General features: G+C 35.1%; 2 protein-coding genes across 4 annotated transcripts in view; one reads left to right on the forward strand and one right to left on the reverse strand.

Annotated features, from left to right (window-relative positions):
- LOC145258355 (uncharacterized) overlaps positions 1–9,182 on the reverse strand; it is a 49,156-nt gene extending 39,974 nt beyond the window's left edge. For 2 of the 3 annotated variants that reach the window (XM_080116589.1, XM_080116591.1), the window contains exon 1: positions 8,973–9,182. In XM_080116589.1, coding sequence (XP_079972715.1) covers positions 8,973–9,164 — 192 coding nt within the window. In that variant the 5' untranslated portion in view covers positions 9,165–9,182. The remainder of the gene's footprint in view (positions 1–8,972) is intronic. The other variant, XM_080116592.1, reaches the window with a different exon arrangement.
- Positions 9,183–9,389: 207 nt separating this feature from the next.
- Positions 9,390–22,130, forward strand: part of LOC145258353 (pre-mRNA-splicing factor ATP-dependent RNA helicase PRP16-like) — a 290,934-nt gene continuing 278,193 nt past the window's right edge. Inside the window, exon 1 of the mRNA XM_080116587.1 lies at positions 9,390–9,622. The gene's annotated coding sequence lies outside the window, so the exon portion shown is untranslated. The remainder of the gene's footprint in view (positions 9,623–22,130) is intronic.

Raw genomic sequence — 22,130 nt, forward strand, 5'->3', positions numbered from 1 at the left:
ATTATTTTTTGTTTTATTATAAAACAAGAATTGTTTCCATATGGTTTCGTATTTCGTTTCATGCTTAGTGACTTCTATTCTATATTTAACTAAACCCTGGTCAATTTCCATTGAATTTTTTGGCTTTAACCCGTTTTGTTATATATAAAATCTTTTTGGAATGTTTCATGCAAAATTCATTCATTTTAGAAAAAAGATTTGTTCTTCAAATTCTTTATATCTGCAAATATTTATACATGATATTTGGTTTAGTTGTTTTGTAGATCAACATTTTTGTTTTGTTTGCACTTTTCAGAACATCATTAAATTTTGCAAAAGAAAAAAAATCTTGATTAATATTATTTGGATTCTTCAAACTACTGTTTTCATCTTGAGCGTTAATTTTTCACAACGTTTCGGTTGATGTAACCTCCAACCTTCTTCAGATGTATCTTGTCGAACTTAGGAATGTTTCTGTTGAACTCGGGAATTTGGACAGAATTTCAAACGGAACCCTTTATTTACTTCACAGGGGTAGCATGCTCTTGTTCCATCAGCCATGACTAGACAAAGGTTTTATGTAATTTATAATTACATTTTTCGGTCACTCACACACATTTTCCCAAGTAATCTAACCACTGTAACACAGGGCCTGGTGTAGTGGTTAGAGTACTTGGAAAAAATCAATTGTAAAAGTGATGTTCTCCTGAAGGTTGAAGGTTCAATTCTAAGTGTGGGCAAAACGCTGTGAAAATGGCTCAATATATGAATTATAATAAAAAAAAAAAAAACTGGAAAAACAATAAAATAAAATATAACAACAACCTACTGTAAGTTTCATGAATAAATATTGTTTTATTTTTTGTGTAAAGAAGTAGAAACATTTTTTCTTGCATGATTAAAAACTAAGGTACTACTGTGCCTTAAGCACTGGTTATTTTTTTTTGAGGGGGGGGTTTAGGGTATACTATCTAAACACTTGAAATTTTAGGTGTAGGTTACTTGGACATGGATCAAACTTTTTAATTTGATTTGAGCCCAAAACAGTAAATATTAAGGGGTCAAAATTGGGGTCAAAGTTTTAAAAACTTTGATCACTTAGCCAATTTTTGGTTTAAACATTTGAAATTTTACATAAGGTGTATTCAGACTTGGGCAAGCTTTTTAATTGATTTTTAGCCGAGAATTTAGCTACCAAGCGGTCAAAGTTTAAAAGATTTGACCATTGCGGTCTCTAGCAAACTATTTATCCAATTTTGGGTTTTAACATTTGAAATTTTATATAAAGAGTATTCAGACATGCAGCAAGCTTTTAAATCAGTTTTTGAGTGAAAACTTTGCTGCCAAGAGGTCAAAGTTGAAAGAGTTGACCTTTGCAAACTCTACCAAACTCCTCAGTCAATTTTGGGTCTAAATACTTGAAATTTTAGATGTAGGTTACCTGGACATGAGTCAAACTTTTTAATATATATATATATATATATATATATATATATATATATATATATAAAGCTGAACGTCTGTGTGTGTGTCTAGTCACGAATAGGCTCCTATATGGTTGACTATTTTAAAAAACTGATCGCATATAATGATAGAAGATGTATCGAGACACAGGAATGGGTACGTTTGATCTGGCATAATGATGATTCATTAAAATTGTACGCGCCTGGTCCACAAAGTATGGAAATAAAAATTTAAAAATTAAAAAAAATGTTTACAAGTGTTTTTGATATAGATGTACATAATAATACTTTGATAAGTATGTTTTAACTTAAATAGGGATGGTATAATAAAATTGTGGGGTCTGCGTTCGCGCCTGGCCTCCATAGAATGGAAATAGACACAAACATTAATAAAGACTTTTCATATCTATCTGCGTAAGTATACTTTGATAATTATGTTTCAGTTTGAAGAAATATGGTATAATAAAATTATGGGGTGTTCGTTCGCGCCTGACCTCCATAGAATGGAAATATGTCACAAAGTTTAACAAGGTTTTTTAATATAGATCCACAGAATATTGTGATAAGTGTTTCAGTGTGAACAGGTATGGTATAATAAATTATGGGGTTTATCTATTTCATTTTTACTTTTGTTGCGGACCAGGATATAAAATACCCTAACTCGCTACAAGAAAAAATAATGAGACGAATTGAATGAAGGAAACAAAGAACTCAAATACTGGAATAAAATAAACATGTCGTTTATTTTCTGTTGAGAAATGAAAGTCATCAATGTACACATGTTCATTCAGCCGTTGACGACAACGTGCATGGAAGGAAAGGGGGAATGCAATAGAGAAACGCGAAGTGGCAAGCCGGCCTGTACAAAGAGAGGGTTAAGCTCAGTAGAGCGTCGCGCACATGTCTGTTTTGATGGACCAAAGGCGAAGGGGAGATAGAGTGACGTTAGAGCATGTGGTCGGTTCGTCGACTCAACAGATCGAATGCTGGTCCGGACGAAAAAAAGGAAGTTAACAGGTTAGTGTTCTGGGTGCGCATGTCTGGTTTTCACTTTAAAGGAAGTGACGTCACAGCTTGTGTGTGTGTGTGTGTGTGTGTGTGTGCATGTTAGCGTGTGTGTGTATGCACATGAATGTGAGTGTGTGTATGAGGATGTGTATATGCGTGCATGTGTGTGTGCGTATGTGCGTGCATATGTGTGGGTGTGTATATGTGTGGGAAAACATGTCCGAACAAGACTCCCCCTTCTGGGGAGAAAAAAAAAATATATATACAAGAGAAACGTATTTCGTTTTTGTTTTTTATGTATATTTTTTTTTTTTTTTTAATAAATGAAATAAATAAATTGAAATGTTTTGGCCAATTAACTTTACGACCAGTTTTTGTTGTTGTTTGTGGTGTGTTGTTTTTTGTAATTTCTTTGTCCGTTTCTGAGTGTGTATGTTCTTGTATTGGAGTAGGAGAAATGTGTAATTGTTCGTCTATGAATGCAGGTTTAAGTCTGTCTATTGCTATAGTGTCTGTTTTTTCTCTTTTTAATATGGTAAAATACTTTTTACTTCTGTTGAGAACTAGATAAGGTCCGGAATAATTTGGACATAGTGGTTTTTTGACTTCGTCGTTCCTGATAAAAACGTATTTACATGTGTAAATATCGCTTGGAATGAAAATGTTCGTGTCTGGCTTTTTGGTTGGAGTAAATTTTAATTGTGACATTTTGTGTTTTAAGTCCATCAAAAAAGTTGTCGTTGGGGAAATGTCTGTATTGTTTTCGCAGAATTGTCCTGGTAAAATCAGTGTTGATCCGAAAACTAATTCTGCAGGTGTGCTCTGAAAATCTTCCTTCACAGTGTTGCGCATTGCTAAGAGAATGAGTGGCAAATTGTCTGACCAGTCTGATTTGTTTTCGTTCATAACCAAAGATGCTTTTAATTGTCTATGCAATCGTTCCACCATACCGTTTGTGCAAGGATTATAGGCAGTAGTCTTAATGTGCTTTGTTCCCAACAAATGGTTGAATTCAGTGAAAAGAGTTGATTGGAACTGTGAGCCCCTGTCTGTTGTGATTACGGAGGGTACTCTGAAAATTGCTATCCAATCTTGTAAAATCGCTCTAGCTATTGTTGCGGCTGATATGTCTTTCACTGGTATTGCTGTCGGCCATCTGCTGAATCTATCGACTATAGTAAGGATGTGGGTATGTCCTTTTGAAGTGGGCAAGGGTCCAACCAAGTCGATATGCACATGAGTAAACCAAGCATCTGGTACACTGAAAGTTCCTGAAGGTGATTTTGTGTGCCTGTTAACTTTGTTTTTTTGGCAAGGAATGCAAGTTTTGGTCCAACTACGGATGTCCGTATTCATATTTGGCCAAACAAAACGTTCCGCTATTAATTTCACGGTGGCACGTTTTCCTGGGTGAAACAAATTGTGGAAGTGCTGGAAAACTTGTCGTTTGAGGCTGGGTGAAATATAAGGGCGGGGGTGTTTTTGTGAAATATCGCAATAGAAATTTGTTGTTCCGAATGGTATCGGCATTTCTTTCAACTTCAGTGAAGTTTTGTCCATTATAGCTGGGAGTGTGGTATCGGTTAATTGTTCTTGTGCTATTAATTCCATACTTAGTGGAGTGGAATTTAAAGAAGCAATTGTTGTGCGAGATAAAGCGTCAGCTACAACGTTTTCTTGTCCTTTTACGTACCGTATATCGGTAGAATATTGGGCTATAAAGTCCAGGTGTCGAATTTCTCGTAGACCATATTTGTCGATGTGTGTGTAGAGCAAATGTTAGAGGTTTATGATCCGTATAAATGGAAAATTTTCTGCTCTCGAGGAGATGTTTAAAGTGCTTAATTGCAATGTAAATTGCAAGTAATTCTTTCGCGAAAGTACTATATTTAGTCTGCGCTTTGTTTAACTTGGCAAAGAAGAATGAAATAGGGGTCATTTTGTTGTCAGAAATTTGGTGAATGACAGCTCCTACTGCTATTTCCGATGTGTCCATCATAAGCGTAAGTTCTGTTGTATCGCTATCTTGGATATATGTAAGTTTGGTGAAGTTTGCCAAAGCAGTTTTCGATTGTTCGAAGGCCTGTAGTGCAGGTCCTTCCAAAACTAACTGTTGGTTTTTGGTTCGTTTTTTTTAACAAGTCCGTTAAAGGTGCGAGTAACGTGGAACAGTTAGGCAAAAAACGTCGGTAATAGTTAATTATGCCTACAAAACGACGTACTTGTCTGACAGATGTCGGTAGAGGGAAATTTGAAATAGCACTTACTTTTTCAGGCAAAGGGGAGATTCCATCCTTGTCAATTAAATGACCGAGAAATTGAACTTCCTGGTGGCCAAAAACACATTTATCTGTGTTTAGTTTAAGACTGAAATGTGACAGTCTTTCAAAAGTTTGTTCCCGGTGTAGCCGTGTTCTGTGAGGTTTCTGCTGGCGATTAAAACGTCCACATAAGCGAATATGAACGGCAGACCTCTGAAAACTTTGTCAATCAAACACTGGAAAGTTTGACAGGCGTTTCTCAACCCGAAAGGCATCCTTAGGAACTTGTAAAGGCCAAATGGTGTGGTTAGTGCGGTTTTATGAATGTCTTCTTCCGGGACTGTAATTTGAAAATATGCCTTAATGAGGTCCAGTTTGGAGAAAATTGTGGTGCCTTGGAGTCCATTGGCGAAGTCATGGATATGGGGAATAGGATATCTATCTGGAACAGTTTTTGCATTTAAGCGTCTAAAATCTCCGCACGGTCGCCATGTGGTGTTGTCAGCTTTCTGTACCATGTGGAGTGGTGATGACCAAGCACTTTTCAAGGGCCGTATTATTCCCATGTGGAGTAGGTTTTGAAACTCGGATTTTGCCAATTTGTATTTATCCAGTTTCAAGGTTGAATAGACGGGCGGTCCTGTTGTCTTAATATAGTGCTTAGCGCTGTGTTTGATGGGGTCTGTGTTTTTAAACGGCTGGGAAAGTTGAGGAAATTTTTGAGTAACAGGCGGACGTGTAAATCTTTGGGTAAGGCAGTGCTGATTCCGGTGGTTAAAAATTTCGAAGTAGTTCCTCTCACTGAAATCTTCGTTTCGTTGTCTGTCAATGTGTGATGAGTCATGTCGACAGACAGGTTGAAATGGGCTAAAAAATCCGCCCCCAAAAATTGGAGTGGTCACACTGGCTATGGTGAAATTCCATAAAAAATTCCTCCGCATTCCAAGGTTTAAATTTAAAGTTTTTTCGCCAAAAGTGGGTATTTTTGTACCATTGGCAGCTTGTAAGTTGAAAAATTGGGTCCCTGTTGGGTGGCCATGTGGTGTCGGTATGACACTGATTTCCGCTCCAGTGTCTATTAAAAAGTTATATCCATGAATTTTATCTTGGATATAAAATAGATGACCTTTTTTGTGTGCTTCAGCTACAGTCGTCGTCGTTACTGGCTGGAAGGTTCGTTTCCTTGTGCCTGTTTTTTGAATGCGTAGGGTTTAGTGCATCTTCTTGCGTTGACGCTGAATCTCCTGTGATAGAAACACACATCTTGTCTATGTTGTGACGTGGATCAGTTCCTGCTTGAACTTCTTTGCCTGTAATTTTACCGCGTATCGTCGTGGTTTCTGTGAGAATGTTGACGCGTTTGAAGTGCGTCGGCTAGCTGCTTCGAAAGCTTCTCAACGGCAGACTTTAATTCTGCTAATTCCTTGTCTCGGTTTTGGTCAGGTTGCCATTGGTGGGCGTATACTTGTTGGCTCCGAGAACTTTTGTGTATTCTGTCGGTTATGTCGGTGAGCTTTTCTATTGACGTCTCCTCCGACATCGGAGCGAGGATTTGTTTGGTAGTTGGGGGTAATTTACCCAACCATAGACTCTTCATAATGCTGTCTGACATTTTGTTGTCTCCCAGCAAGGCTTTCATGTGGCGAAGTAGTTGAGAAAGCATACGGTCTCCTAACTCAACTTGTGTGAACAATTTACGAAGCATGGCTTCATTAGAAACACCGGTTCGTTGCAGGATTGCTTGCTTCAACATGTCGTACGGTCTTTCCTCCGGTACATTTTCGAGGAAATCCGTGACTTCCTCTACCACCTCCAACGGCAGTTTTTCCACTAGATAACAGTAATGTGCTCGTTGTGACATTACTCGTTTAGCATCAAATATGGCCTGTAGTTGGATGAGCCATATTTTCGTATTTGTCAGGTTGAAGGGTGGAATATTTAATGCCATGGTTTTGTTGTAGGAGTTCGTCTGTTGAAGTTCCATTTTGTTTTGTGTTGAAATTTTTATATTTCAATTTCTTGTGCGTGGTCTGAAATTGTTCCTCCTCGTGGTTGACAAGTTTGCTTGTTTGTTAGAGAAAAATTATTTTTCATGCGTGCCGTGAATTTTTGTGGGAAAGTTTAGTTTACCGCGTGTTTCGTTCACTCTCATTCATTTCATTTTAAATAAAGGGGTCACCATTTCATGTTGCGGACCAGGATATAAAATACCCTAACTCGCTACAAGAAAAAATAATGAAACGAATTGAATGAAGGAAACAAAAAACTCAAATGCTGGAATAAAATAAACATGTTTATTTTCTGTTGAGAAATGAAAGTCCTCGGTGTACATGTGTTCATTCAGCCGTTGACGACTACGTGCGTGGAAGGAAAGGGGGAATGCAATAGAGAAACACGAAGTGGCAAGCCGGCCTGTAGAAAGAGAGGGTTAAGCTCAGTAGAGCGTTGCGCACATGTCTATTTTGATGGACCAAAGGTGGAGGGGAGATAGAGCACGCAGTCGGTTCGTCGACTAAGCTGCTCGAACGCTAACAACAGGTTTTGTTGACTTTTATACTGGAGTCAGTGTTCGGGGTGCGCATGTCTGGTTTTCACTTTAAAGGAAGTGACGTCACAGCTCGTGTGTGTGTGTGTGTGTGTGTGTGTGCATGTTAGCGTGTGTGTGTGTATGCGCATGAATGTGAGTGTGTGTATGAGGATGTGTATATGCATGCGTCTGTGTGTATGAGGATGTGTATATGCATGCGTGTGTGTGTGCATATGTGCGTGCGTACGTGTGGGTGTGTATATATGTGTGGGAAAACATGTTCGAACATTTTCATCACATTTTGCTTTAGTTTTGATACCCCCAAATTCGAAGCTATCTCTTTACAACCCTTCCTTTTCATAACCTATCATACTTTCATAAATCAGAGTCCATTTTCTGTAGGCTGTTTTTGAACCCAGTCAACGACGGGTACTTTTGCTAGTATATATAGATAGATAGATATATAGATATTCACATAAAGTTGTGAACAGTACATCGGGCCCAAGCAAAGCTAAACTGAACTGCTAGTATATATATATATATATATATATATATATATATATATATATATATATATATATTGGTAATGGCCAAGATCAGTGCTAGGAAAAAATCAAGCTACATGAAATGGATACGGTTGATTATAGAACGGAATAAAACATTTGTTTTATTATTTCATAATACAAGAAATGTTTTTTTTTGTTGTGTCATGATTAGACAAGAAGTCTTAAAACTAAAGTAATTTTTTAAATAAATATATGGTTTCGTTTTTCGTGTTTTGACTCCATGACTCCATTCCATATACACTTTCAGTAGCTTGATTTTTCCGAGCACTGATCTTGCACATTACCTTTATTTATTTATTTATTTATTTATTTTTAAATTGCATTTTGTATTATTTATTTACTTTTATTATTTTCTTTTACAATTATTTGATGAACAAAAGTTTTTTTCTTCAAGAAAAGATGAATGTTTTTTTAACCATAAATTATTAGGTGAAAGTATATTTTTTTTCCAAGAAAACTTACATTTTTTTTTTAACGAAATAGGTAGTAAATGTTTTTTTTTTTTTGTAAACAGTTATTATTTATTTTTTTAAAAGAAAAAATGAATGATTTTTATAAAAACCGTAAATTGTTAGGTGAAAGTACAGAAAAAAAATGTTCAAGAAAATTTACAAATTATTTTTTTTTTAACAAATATTAAAAAAATAAGCAGAAAAAAAGTACACCCCCATCATTTCAAAAATAGTTTTAAAAAAATTACATTAAAAAAAAAAAATGTCGATTTAACCTTTCAACATTTAAACAACGTTCAACTCCAGTGATTGCCGGTGAAGCCTGAGATATAACTGACGAAAAATTCCGAGGATCCGGGTCAAATACTGCAATAGTACGGTTTGTTCTGTTGGCAATACTCTACGACTTGCTCCCTCAGCTGTCCAGCATAGTTAGATTAATTTCCATGTGCCGTTCCATGATTTAAAATTATTAAAAAAACTAAAAAAAGTTTCTCTTGTTTTTTTTTTTGTTTTTTTTTATCAAAAGCCGTCTGCTCGGTTTCTTATAGGCTAATTGCGTTTGTTGCCGCATTCTAATTGGCTGGTTAATTTGACCAAAGCTCAACATATTCCGGCGGTTTGCGTAAGTTTTCTGTCGAGCCATACCGGGAATCCGGTTGGTTCGCAACACGCAGAAAAAAAAAAGAAAAAGGGACCCAAATAAATTAACTTACTCGATTTAACATACCTAATCCTTCAGGCAAATCGGTCAGCCGATTATTTGCTAATTTAATCTCTTCGATTCTGGTCAGTTGTCCAATTGCCGAAGGGCACTGATCCAGACCTTTTCGTGTTAAATCGATGGATTTATTTTGTCGGTTCGCCGCACGAACTATAGCTTCCAGCGCCATCTTGTTTCTTTTCATTTATTATTATTATTATTATTATTTGCGTTTCCATAACGACATAAAATAAAGTCAACCTCTCTTAGTTTTTCGCATCTGAATAGAATTTATAAAAAGTTAGAAAATGATAAAACTAATTGCACTCGATAAATTAAATTAATATATTATTTTTAATATGTTTTATTTCGAATTTTCTTTATAGAAAAACAAAAATGAAAATCGTTACAAGAGAGGAAGCGTAGTTTCGTATAAACATTGTTTACTTCCTTTAATGACAAAAGAGCACTTTTCAAAAAAAAAAAAAAAGTTGAAAACCATTTTTATTTTACACGTGAAAATTGGTTTTCTTATATTTTAAAATAAATTAATTTAAATACAAAAAAGAAAATGATTCTTTCCAACAGAGACAGGATAAAGGAAGAAAGAAATCGTTAATTAAAAAAAAAATATATATTTTTTTGTATAAACGCTGAAAAATCGTAAGTATTTAAAAAAAAAGTACTTCTGCAATTTACGGACCATGCTGAGATAATTACGTTTTTATTTCGAAACTCATTCTTAACATAGGGAGGGGAGGTATTGTTAATTATTCTGTACTTTCATATAACAATCTAATAAAACAAAAGATACCGTAAAAAATTCATTTAACTCGAAAATTCTATTTAATAAATTGCACGAAATTCTGGTCGAGACCCATCCAATAAATGTTACCGTGACATTTATTTTGTCGATTTCTACCAGTATTTTTGTATAGATGCGATATTCGGGGTTTGTATTACTGTACACATAGGTTCGAAAAAGTTGTCAAAAAACAAATATATAACAAATAAATGTTATCAAAGGCAAGATAAGTTACTTTTCTTCGTAACTGGATATATTTTTCGTGTTTTTATTCAATGTAATATGTTTATTCAGCTCGAAAAACATACAGTGTTTACCGATGTATTGGAAAATTAAAGATGGCGCCTCACTCCCTCTTTAACACGGTAAGTTTGGGAAAAGGTGTTATAAATAAAAAACTAGAAAAATACTATTAAAAATCCGCCGAATATATGTCAACCTATGTCACGGTCACGGTAACATATATTGAGCGAGTTTTTAACAGTATTTTATCCAGTTTTTTATTTATAACACCTTTTCCCAAACTTACCGTGTTAAAGAGGGAGTCAGACGCCATCTTGAATTTTCCAATACATCGGTAAACACTGTATGGTTTTCGAGCTGAATAAACATGTTACATTGAATAAAAACACGAAAAATATATCCAGTTTGGTAGAAAAGTAACTTATCTTGCCTTTGATAACATTTATTTGTTATATATTTGCTTTTTGACAACTTTTTCGAATCTATGTGTACAGTAATACAAACCCGGTCTGCCCATTTATTTGTTATAGACTTGTTTTTGACAACTTTTTCGATTTGTTGTCTATAATAAAAATGGCCGCACAATCCGTAAACTGCAGAAGTATCTTTAAACTGTTTTCATGTCATTTTGACATTTTTATCTGAATAAGTTTAAATCTTACTTCTACATTAGAAAAGTATATAATGAACTCCATCATCATCATCATCTCACGGCCTCAGCCGAGATTGAACTCACTTACACCCTTCCATCATTCCTTATCTGTCATAGCACCAAAAAGATCTTCCTTGGAGATGAATGTATCTCATTGTATTCTATCTGGAAAAATGAACTTTCATGATCGATTGCGAGATGATGGGTGCCTCCACAGTACAAATGATGAAACAAGTTCATCTGTGGCACGTGCGCAATGCCCAGCAAACTGAACACGTCTTTTGCAAACTGAGGTTGATACTTTCGGTAAGTCTCCATATATCATTTCTAGAGTTGGGTGATTTTACCATGGAGTACTCTTCTCAAAAGACGTGTGTAACATCCATTCAAACAATGCTGTTGTTTTGCTGAAAGAGTCTAAGTTTCAGAACCATAGAGTAAGATTGGCTCAATAAGTATGGATTTTGAATTTGCGAGCAAGATTGTATTTCCACATCTTATTCATTTTGTTACAAGCAGTCCATGTCATGCCATTTCTAATGTTAAAGTCTTTCTCTGAATTCCTGATGTGTGATTGTAGATACTTGTAGTTTTCAACACATTTGAGTTTATTTGTGAGGGTTTTAATTTCGTGGTTGTTGCGAATGTTAATTGGCATACACTCAGTCTTGGTAGCATTCAGGTGAAGCCCTGTACAGTTTGCTGATTCAAGAGAAGATAGGAGTGCCTGGGCGCTAATGAAGTTGTCAGACAACAGCGCAATGTCATCAACAAAATCAGCATCATGATGTAAAGTGTAGGATTACGTGAGCTTCTTCTCGGTTGATACATCAGTTCATTGTCATTGATTGTATCCACAGAGATACGCATGATGTAATCTATTACAATGATGAAAAGGAAAGAAGCAAGTGTATCACCTTTGAAAATATCAGCCAGAATGTTGAAAGATTCTATTTCACTATCTCGGGTCAGGACAGTGGCCTGTGCGTTTGTATACAATACTTTCATTGCTTGAATGATTTCTACTGCATAGACTTCAAGAATTTTGAACATAGACTCATGGTTAACTGAGTTGAAAGCTTTACTGAAGTCCACAAAGGTAAGAGCTGCAGTTTTATTGCAGAATGTGATTTCCTCAATTATTCTTTGCAATGTGAGGATTTGTTCAAGAGTGGAGCGACCTGGGCGGAAACCATTTTGGGTTTTGCGTAAAATGGGCTCTACTTCAGGGTGAATACGATTTAGAAGAAGCTATAGGAAGCAACAAAATTCAGCGATAATTCGTTGGGAGTGTTAAATCACCGTTTTTTGGAATGGGAATGATTTGTGATCGTAGCCAGATGGTTGGTGAAATGTGGCTGGTCTTTGCATAGTTAGACAGGACAATAAAACAAATTACTGGTAAAAATTCACCCAATAAATGTTATGGTAACGTTTATTAAATGGGTTTCTTCTAGTATTTTATTTTATTTCTATTTTTGAGTCATTATCGAGCCTCTAAGGATGGCTTTCTAAATAATCTGCAGAACCGAAAGAGAGTGTTCTTTGTTAACTGTACTTTCACCTAACAATTTTATAAATAATAAACTTGGGAAATTGTAACTCTCGCCGGAAGTTATGTTATTGATGAAGTTTATTATCAGGGACAAAATCTGATAAATCGGGTACTCCTCTGGTTTGCCAATATTTATGAAATTATCAGTGTTTTTGTTTATGTTTTTCTCCAACTTGTAATTATAACATTTTTGTTGTGAAAGAAAATTAGTTGGTGCTTCTACAGAATTGGGATGAGATTTTGTAGTCAATAAATGTAGTTTTCAGATAAAAAACAATGGTTTCAACTGATTTTTTTTGTCAATTCTAATACTTTACAATTGTAGCTTCCAAAATATGCAGTCGAAATTACCTAAATATTATTGCATTATTAAACAAAACAACTTTAATCGTGTTAGCAGGTGAAAAATTGCCACCATCTTGTTTAAATCAAAACGGAAAATTACCTCCCTTTTGAACCCTCCGGTGTCTTACAATCGTTTTCAACCAATTCTATTTTTATTTTCTTTAATAATTTTTTACCTTATCAATTTTTGTAATTTTTGGATATAATCATCTTAAAATATGAGGAATACGTAGATACCATTGTTTTCTTGTGAAATTCAGTCTTATGATTTCAGAAATTTCGTCCCAATAGTGTAGAAGCGCCAACTAGTTATTGCTAGAGCTCTTAGTACTTATGCAGAATAATACAGAACATGCTGAAATAATGTTATTATTTAAAAAATAATTCTCTGTTGAGAAAAATCCCTCCAAATTGAACTACATGGTTTTGGGTCCAATATTGATGAGGAGGGCTCTTAGCAACTGGTAAAAATTACAAGTTTTCTGGGCGGAAACAAAAAAACATAGAAAGGAACAAACAAGCATAATAAATATCAGTTCTGCTGGCTTGGTTAGGGTTATAAATTATGATGAAAAAGAGTGGATGCATAAGCAATTAAGTGTTATATTTTTTATCTCAATCCTCACAAAAACTTTTCACACCGGCTCGTTAAAAGAATCGCTCAAATTATCAGAAAACATTGTTGATCTTAATTAGCTGGTGTTTTAAAAAAAAGAAAGCCTAGCCCCCACCCATACCGGTGCCAATGCCTATAAAAAATATAAATTTAATATTTTTGGGGGAGGGTAGCTCTGTTTTAAACCAGAGGAAAGGGAGCTTAACCTGTCCTTCTGGAACGGTCCTAATTTTCATTGTCAAAGTGCCACTTCTACCTATTTATTTACCGGTGCCATTTTGACCTAAATTTATGATGACAACGAATATCACAGTTAAATTTGAGATTGATAAGTAATTTACCAGATATGAAAACATTTGCTATCCAACATAAAAATTAATGTAATCCCTGGCAGCCATTTTTTTTCACATCCAAGAAATTATTAATGTGCATGCGTGTAAAACAAAACAATTACGACTCTTTTCATTTCCTTGAGTAATTTCATGTTAAGAATGGCTTTCAGAATAAACACACCCAACCTCCACATGTTAAGAACGGCTTTCAGAATAAACACCCCCAACTTTCCTATGTTAAGAACGGCTTTCGGAATAAACACCCTCAACCTCCCCATGTTAATGGCTTTCAGTATAAACACCCCCATCTTCCCCATGTTAAGAACGGCTTTCAGAATACCCCCCCCCAACCTCCCCATGTTAAGAACGGCTTTCGGAATAAATACCCCATTTGGAGGGGGGGGGGTTTAAAAATATTTACCCCAAATTTAACTGTGATATTCGTTGTCAGCATATCCCAGAACTTATAAAAGTTGACATTTTGAATATGAAAGACGAGTTGGACTTAATGTAAAAATTTGCCATATTTTATTTTATGTATTTCTGTCAGTATCCTCATTTTTCACCACTTTTTTTTTCCTAACAACGGAAAAACATTTTTGGATAATAATTGCATTGCAATATGTAAATTTCAAACCTCAATCGTCCTAGAATTAAATAATTAAAAATAAGTGCTAGAAAATGTTTGAAAACAACAAAAAAATTAAATAAATTTAAAAAGTGAATTTATTGACAATAAGTGGATGCTATGAAACCGAATAAGTGATGATAAAAACTTAGCAAACGAAAGATTTCAGTAGCAAATTATTTAAACTGTTTTTTTTTTGGGGGGGGGGATAGCGCTATTTATTGGTTTCAGAGGTCCACCAATAAAAAAAAAAAACCCTGTTTCATTTCTTTTTGATAATTCACTGAGAAAAATGGGGGAAAAAAATCATACAAAATATTTTATTTCATATTTTCATTCCTGGTTCAATGTTTTGCTGTCTTTATTCGAATGTGAGACAAACTATTCCGTTGGGCTAAATCACACCCACGGTAACATCTCGGTAAACATTACCCACCCATTTTTCAATCAAACTGATTGATTTCCTGCTCTAGTTAGGGGCTCATCATGGTGCACTCAAAGAAAGCTTCACATGCCTCCTCGCAGCGGCCTAGTCCACAATATATTGTAGTCTACATTGCACTGTAGAGAACCTACTGTTGATTTTATAAAATTATTTTTCATACATAATGGATTGAATTAAAGTTTAAAATGCAAAAGTCAAGTATCATGGTTCAATTGTTTTGAACAGAAACATTCATTTAGAACGCGTCCCTTTCATATCAAAGAACCTACTGTTGATTTTATATGCTGGACCTTTCTGCTTGTGTGGCAATGAAATTTCTCAAATGCACTTATCATGTTTATTTATTTATTTTTTTACTTGTGAGTCACCACTTATCAAGTCCCGAAGGCCACCCGAGGACAAAGATTAATGAATGTAAGGTGATATAGTAATCGTTAATGGTGTAAATTGGGTAGAATTTTATTATTTATGAGGATGGCTCAACAAGAACTTGTATTTTAATGCTACTATGTGTTATTCAACAGGGAAGCAGACCAGTGGAACAGTGTCCCACAGGTGGGAAATTCTGGGAAAGAAGCTTTGTTCATGGAACCTGCATTTAGATTTAGGCACAATTCCTCCTATTTTTAAGATGATTATATCCAAAAATTACAAATATCAATAAGGTAGAAAATTATTTATAAAAGAAAATAAAAAATAGAATTTGATGAAAATGATCGTAAGACACAGGAGAGTTCAAAAGGGAGGTAATTTTCCATTTCAATTTTAACAAGATTGTGGCAATTTTTTACTTGCTATCACGTTTAAAGTTGTTTTTATTTTTTTTTAATAATAACAATTCAATAATATTCAGATAATTTCGACTACATAATTTGGAAGCCACCATTGTAACTTATTAGAATTGACAAAAAAAACATCAGTTGAAACTAGGCACCGTCAAAAAATGGCCGCAAAATCAAGTTGTTGTTGTTTTTTAAAACTAAATTACATTTATTAAAATCCATTATTTCTGAGTAACTTTTTTTTTCCAGAAAGATAAAACCCTGAATTTTATCATATAGAAAACAGAATAATGTAAAACTTTTTCTACTATTTTTAATTAAATTTTAAATGTTAAATTTTCCCCAAAAGTTAACAATTGACATTTTTTGTCTTGCACAAAAAATGTACTTAAATATTTAAAAAAAAAGGTTTTTGAAATAATTAATTAATTTATTTATTGTCTAACTAAGATTTAGGATGATTTTCTAAGAGAATATGCAAAAATATTATAATATAAGTACCTGAATTTCAAATAATTCCACTTATTCATATAGGTAACCAGATATTTCGCGTCGATGCAGAGTCGAGATTGACTCTGTTTACGTTTGAGTTTTATAAGAAGAAAAATATGGAAGACCAAACAGGCCAAAAAAACTTATTTTTCAGTGACGAAAATTTCAATGTATTATTAAGCTGAGGCTGGCCAGTACCAGATGGGTGACCATTTGTATGAGTTTGGTTTTTAATGTGTATGTGTGTGGGGGCCAGGCTCCCCAAAATGGGGGAGGGGCAATTTAAAGCAGAATAAAAAAAAAATTATTTCAGCGCGTTTGGTCCACCGTAGTAGAAAGGCGGCAAACGTTTTCAAACGGGATCGAAAAAAATGATGCTATTTTTAACACAAAGGGCACAACATTTATCGAATTTTTTTTTTTTGTATCGATTATTCAAAGCATGCCCTGTTTAATAATGGTCATGCATTATTCGGCTCGCTAAAAAAAAATTGTTAATTTATTTATCAAAAATTTTAAAATGGCTTTTTTCGTATAAATATTAAAAAAATTTTTTTTTTTGTTTTGCTTAACTTAAATTAATTATTTTACTCAACATATTCACCGAATTTCACACTTCAAAACTCAAAAGCGGGATAATTAAACACAATCGAAGTTCTGATATTCAGACATCAAAATAAGGTATGCAAACATTTTTTTTTTTTTTTTTTTAATCTATAATTCTGTCCCTTACAACAACACAATATGTTTTGTTCAGTTTCAGATGATTATTTTAAGCATATTTGTTCCCACTTCAAAACAAGGGGGGGGGGTTGTAAGCAAAAAAAATTATATATATAAATATCGTTTATGAAAAATAAGTACACTGTTATAAAGTTCATTCTTCTCCTAATAATCGCTGAAAGTTTCGTATTAATCGGATAATTACCTGATTTTTGGTAGATTTTTAAAAAGACGGTCCGTCAAAAAGTACTGATCTGCCCCCCGCCCCCCCAGTTTTGGCGGTGCCTAGTTGAAACCATTGTTTTTTATCCGAAAACTCCATTTATCAACTACAAAATCTCGTCCCAATAGTGTAGAAGCGCCAACATCTTATATGTATATATGTAAATCAATTCTTACATTCTCCTTTTTAATTTTATCCTTTTAAATGTTTTCTTAAATCTAGTCGTAAAGCATAATCTTTATTGTTGATTGTTTTATTGCGCTATCCCCACTACAAATAATGACCTTCAACCAATCAAACATGCAGCATGCAGATCATTAACTGCCGGTTTCTAACTGATACTACAATCCATAACACATCTTACTGCAGAATTCCTCACTTAGGATACCCACTATAAATGCAACTCCTAATAACAGTACCGCTTAAATTTCAGTGGCAATGTATCTTGCTTGGGATGACATTAAGTAATTCTTTTTGGTTTAAAATAACATCTATGGAAGATGAAGGCTCATCTGAAAAGTTATTAACATAAAAAAAATAAATATTAAAAAAAATTAAAAAAAAAACAAAAAACGGTAGACCAGTACAAGGCACACCCCCTTGTATTTTTTTTTTTCATTGTTTTTTAATTTTTCCTACCAGAGAGATAATCTTTGTCAATCTTTATTAGAGTTACCTCTCGGTACCAAGCAAATTTTTTCGCGCATATGAAACTACAATGAAAAAAATGAAAACAACTCCAAGAATACAAAACCATATGGAGCCAGTAACTTTTCTTCTTTCTGTTCCAAGATGGCGACCAACATGCCTGACGAAGTTCGAAGGCTACACCGACCGAAACGTTGCACAAATAACACTCAAGATGAGAACGATAGTCGGGTCAAGACAAGTAACACAAAAAATCAGCCCTCATCTAAAAAAAATTCAGAAGTTTACAAATCTACCAGATTATCCAAAAAAATGCAAAAAAATTTTAATATTTGTTTGGTTTTGTTTTACAGTATATCAACCCATTTCGGGTTATTTAATGCTGAATCCAATTATTTTGGAAACAATTTTTATGCTTCAGGTTCTTTATATCTTTGAATATTTATTTGTAGAGTTTGGTTTGGTTGTTTTGTTTTATGGCATATCAACCGTTTTCAGATTATTTAAGGCCCTGTCGGTGGGGCATTAGAATACGCCGACTGCCCCCCTGCAGAGGGTAAAAGTCCCTCAATGGGGATCCTGGATATGACCTTAAACTATATCCAGTGGTGAGGCCCCAGCTTGTGGGCTTTGGGGAGTGTGAAGCCACCCTTTAATTACCATTGCTCCCAGGTCCACTCTGACCCGGAGTGGTAGTACCTGTTAGGGTTCCAACTATGGGTTAAATAGAAACCGACGTAAAAACAACAAATATATTTTATTAAAAAAATTTTTCTTCAAAATCTTTGGATTCAGCATTAAATAACCCGAAAAGGGTTGATATGCCGTAAAACAAAAACAACCAACCAACCAGATTATTTAATGCTGAATTCAGTTCTTTTTTTAAATCGTATTCATGTTGCATCCAATTACTTTGTAGAAGGTTTTTATTCTCCAAGCTTTTTGTATCTTCAATTGCTAGTTTGTAGTGTTTGGTTTGGTTGTTTTATAGTGGATTTTATCGTTTTTGTTCCTTGCCCTGCAGAACATGAATGAGTTTTGCAATGGGAGAGGGAAAAGGGTTACAGTATTAATGTTTGGTACATTTTAAGTTAGGAAACCAGTCAGGAAGTGGAGGGGGGAGATAGAAAGGGGAAATAGAAAAAGGGGAAAGGGGGGATTGTTGTTTTTGGTTTTGCAGAACATAATTAAGTTTTGCAAAAGGAAATACAAAAACAAAAAGCATCAATTTTAGGTGCATTTCGTCTCAGGAAGCCAATATCTTCAGACAATCTGATCTGGCAGCACCAGTTAAATATTTGTCCTAGTAAATCGATTCCTGGTATTGGAACCACTCAACAAAACTACGCCCCCCCCTCTTATATTGATTTTATTTTCGTCTTTTTTCAGCAGATTATTATCGACTGGACACTAATCTGCTATATTAGCAAAGAAAAGCAAAAGTTCAATCAACAAGAACACACACAGCCCTCTTATATAAAGAATTTTTCATTTATAAATCTAGCGATGATATTAAGACCTTTAGTATCCAATGTATTTCCTATTGTTTGCACTGGCTGCCATGTTTGTTTTCGCTCATGCCCAAAAATTGAATGCGTACGTGATAACAAACATGGCGACCAGTGAAAACAATATGGAATACATTGGATAATAAAAATCTAAATATCATTGCCGTTTGATTGATAGAGTAGTTGAAGGCTTTTCAGCATCTAGAGATCTCAACAGTATAGGGGTGGAATTTTGCTACTTGTTGAGGTATGTATGTCGAGGGGGCTCGAGTGCTGTGAGTTCATTGGAGAAGATTCCATTTAAGTACTTGTAAACCAGGCACAGGGATGCAGCAATGGGACAAGGCTGAAGCTTGGCCGATAGTGCAGGACCTTTTAGATTTGAGTCTCTTTTTTTTTCTTTTTTTTTTTTTTTTTGACCCTGTCTAAAAATTAAAAACTAGTGGCAGATTCTCCGGCCGAGCTGTGGCAACAATACTCCATGTATGAGCGAATTGTGGCTTTGTAAAGATATAGGATACTCTTTGGTATGAGTTATTTTCTTGCATGGTAGCATCTTTGCAGCAGCCTTAACAACATCCTCAATGTATTTTTGTTTCAATTCATGTTGCCTGGGTATGTTAAGTGAAGGAGATTGAAAGATCTGTTATTTATCATTGCAATTAATTGTTGAGAAGGTGTTTTAGTTTTAGTAGAATTTAATGTTAACATCCACTTATGGACTCATCTCACTACCGACTAAAGATTGTTTTTTTTTTAGGTTTTTAGCTATTGCCTTGGATATGTGTACATTCGTTTTAATCTCGTGTTTATTATAGAGCTTAATGCCATGAGTAAGTATATCCATTTGAGACACAATTTTATCAGGGAGGTCATTTATAAATATCAGCCTTTAAAAAATAATTTTTTTTAATATTTTTTATTTATTTATTTTTTTTATTCCATTTTCACCCCAAACAAGGTACAGTGCCACTTTGATGTAGGGGGCTACTATCGGGGACAGTAGTTGCAAGGATATTATGTAGGGAGATGAGATGTCTGTTCACATTACACTTGAACTTCTGCATTTGGGAAAGCATGAACCCGGAAGGGAGTTCCAGTATCTAGCAGTTCTGGGGAAGAAACTATTAAAGTAGAACGCCTTCGTTCTTACATCTAGAGATCTCCACTGTGTAGGGGTAGGGCTTGGCTGCTTGTTGAGTTTGTCAGGAGTATTTACGTCTACAGAAATTTAATTGTAATATGAATAGACAGCTTGCTACACAACTCCTCCCCGTCTCCTGTTAGACACAATCCCAGATAGTAGCTCACTATGTTGTAAGTAGCAATGTGCCTTGTTTGGAGTAAAAAAAGTTGAAAAATAAGAGTAGATCCACAAATCTCATTGCCAACTCTCATATAAACACATGGTCAAGAATTAAAACCAGAATTCTTTCTCATTTTCTGGCTAGCGATGTTACAGTTAATATGACGTTTGGTGTACTTCCACTGATGCTTTTATGAGGAAATGTGCAAGGCACCTTCAATAAGTTTCCAGACATTTTGTATTGGCATTTTAAATTGTTGTTGACTCTTGAAAATTCAGTATTTTATTGCTATACGTCTTAGGAGATAACTGACCAATTTTTATGATTTCACGTTCAAATGAACAGCTACAGCAGAAATTGAAATACACCTTACTAAAGCCTGATTGTCACAGCTGGTCAATTTCAAAAATGCAGTCTGGACGTGAGGACACTTTAGAAGAATGATATGCAATAAAATTCTGTTTTTAAACTTGGAAAAATGCCACAGAAATGTATGGAATGCTTCAGACTGCTTTTGGACCATCTTGCATGAATCCAATATCAGTTTCTGAGTGGCATAAGAGATTCAAGGAAAGTAGGGACTCTAAGGAATGATTGTAGGAGAAGTAAGGTAATCAGAACACCAGAGTTGATTGACCAAATAAAGAATTCCATGGAAAAGGACCATAGGGTGTCTATAGAGACAATAAGTGCACAGTTTTATGTCAGTGTGGGAACTGTACACACAATTATTCGCGATGAACTGAAGATGTGGAAGATTTGCAGAAAGTTTTTCTCAAAGGTGCTTAGAGAAAATTAGGAAGACGTTGTCATGGGCATCAAGGCAGTTTCCCCACCCTCCGTATAGTCAAGACCTTGCTCCCTGTGACTTTTGGTTATTCCCTAAGCTCAAGGAAAACCTTAGAGGCTGTCATTATGAGACAATTGAGATGAAAGAGGCTGTGATGATGGTCATTGATACGCTCACACAAGAGGGCTTCCAGAAGTTGTTGGGACGGTATAACAAGTGCATTGCAGCCGGAGGAGATTTCTTCAAAGAGAACTAGTATTTCATGTGTGTTACTATCAGTAAAAGTGCCCATATGAAAAAGTTTGGAAACTTATTGAAGGTAACTCGTAAGTTTTTTTTTTTTTTTTTTTTTTTTTTTTTACATAGTGATCACCACTTATCAAGGCCCGGAAGCCACTCAGGGATAAGGGTTATTTCAAGTACATTACGTTAGTGTGGAGATTTGATGAAGTGTTTACTTAAGGGGGCGGTTCATTAGGAATTTGTTAACGTTGGACTTGAAGACATCCAAGTTGTAATCGGGTGGGAAGCAGGCAGACGGAACAGAGTTCTTCTAAGAAAGAAGCTTTGTTCATGGAATCCGCGTTTTGATTTAGGCACAAATATAGAGTGGGGGAAATTTTTCGCAGTGGATTCAGCTAGACGGGTGTTTTTCGTGAAAGATTGGCGAGGGGGGACCAGAGATTGGAGTTCAGACGAGCACCTGCCATGGAAATAACGATAAAACAAGAATAGGCTCGCAACATCTCTTCTGTGGAGGAGAGGTTGCAGGGTAGAGAAAAGGGCATCCCCCACTAAGCCACGAAGTCTATTTTGTACTCTGTCAAGGCAGGATAGGCTGTTTTTAGCAGATCCTGCCCAGATATGGCAACAGTATTCCATCCTTGGACGTACTTGGCTTTTATATAGATAGAGAATTGCATCAGTAGTGAGATATCTTCTGGAGAGGTAGAAGGATCCCACCATCTTTCCAGCGACCTTGGCAACAGACTTTGTGCATTAGCATATATTTTTTCCTTTTTTAGAAATAATTTTGTTCATTGTTATATGATTAGGAACAATGTATTTAATGTAATG

Source organism: Euprymna scolopes, chromosome 33 (assembly GCF_053919585.1).
Source record: "Euprymna scolopes isolate OS-2025 chromosome 33, ASM5391958v1, whole genome shotgun sequence".
Taxonomy (NCBI): domain Eukaryota; kingdom Metazoa; phylum Mollusca; class Cephalopoda; order Sepiida; family Sepiolidae; genus Euprymna; species Euprymna scolopes.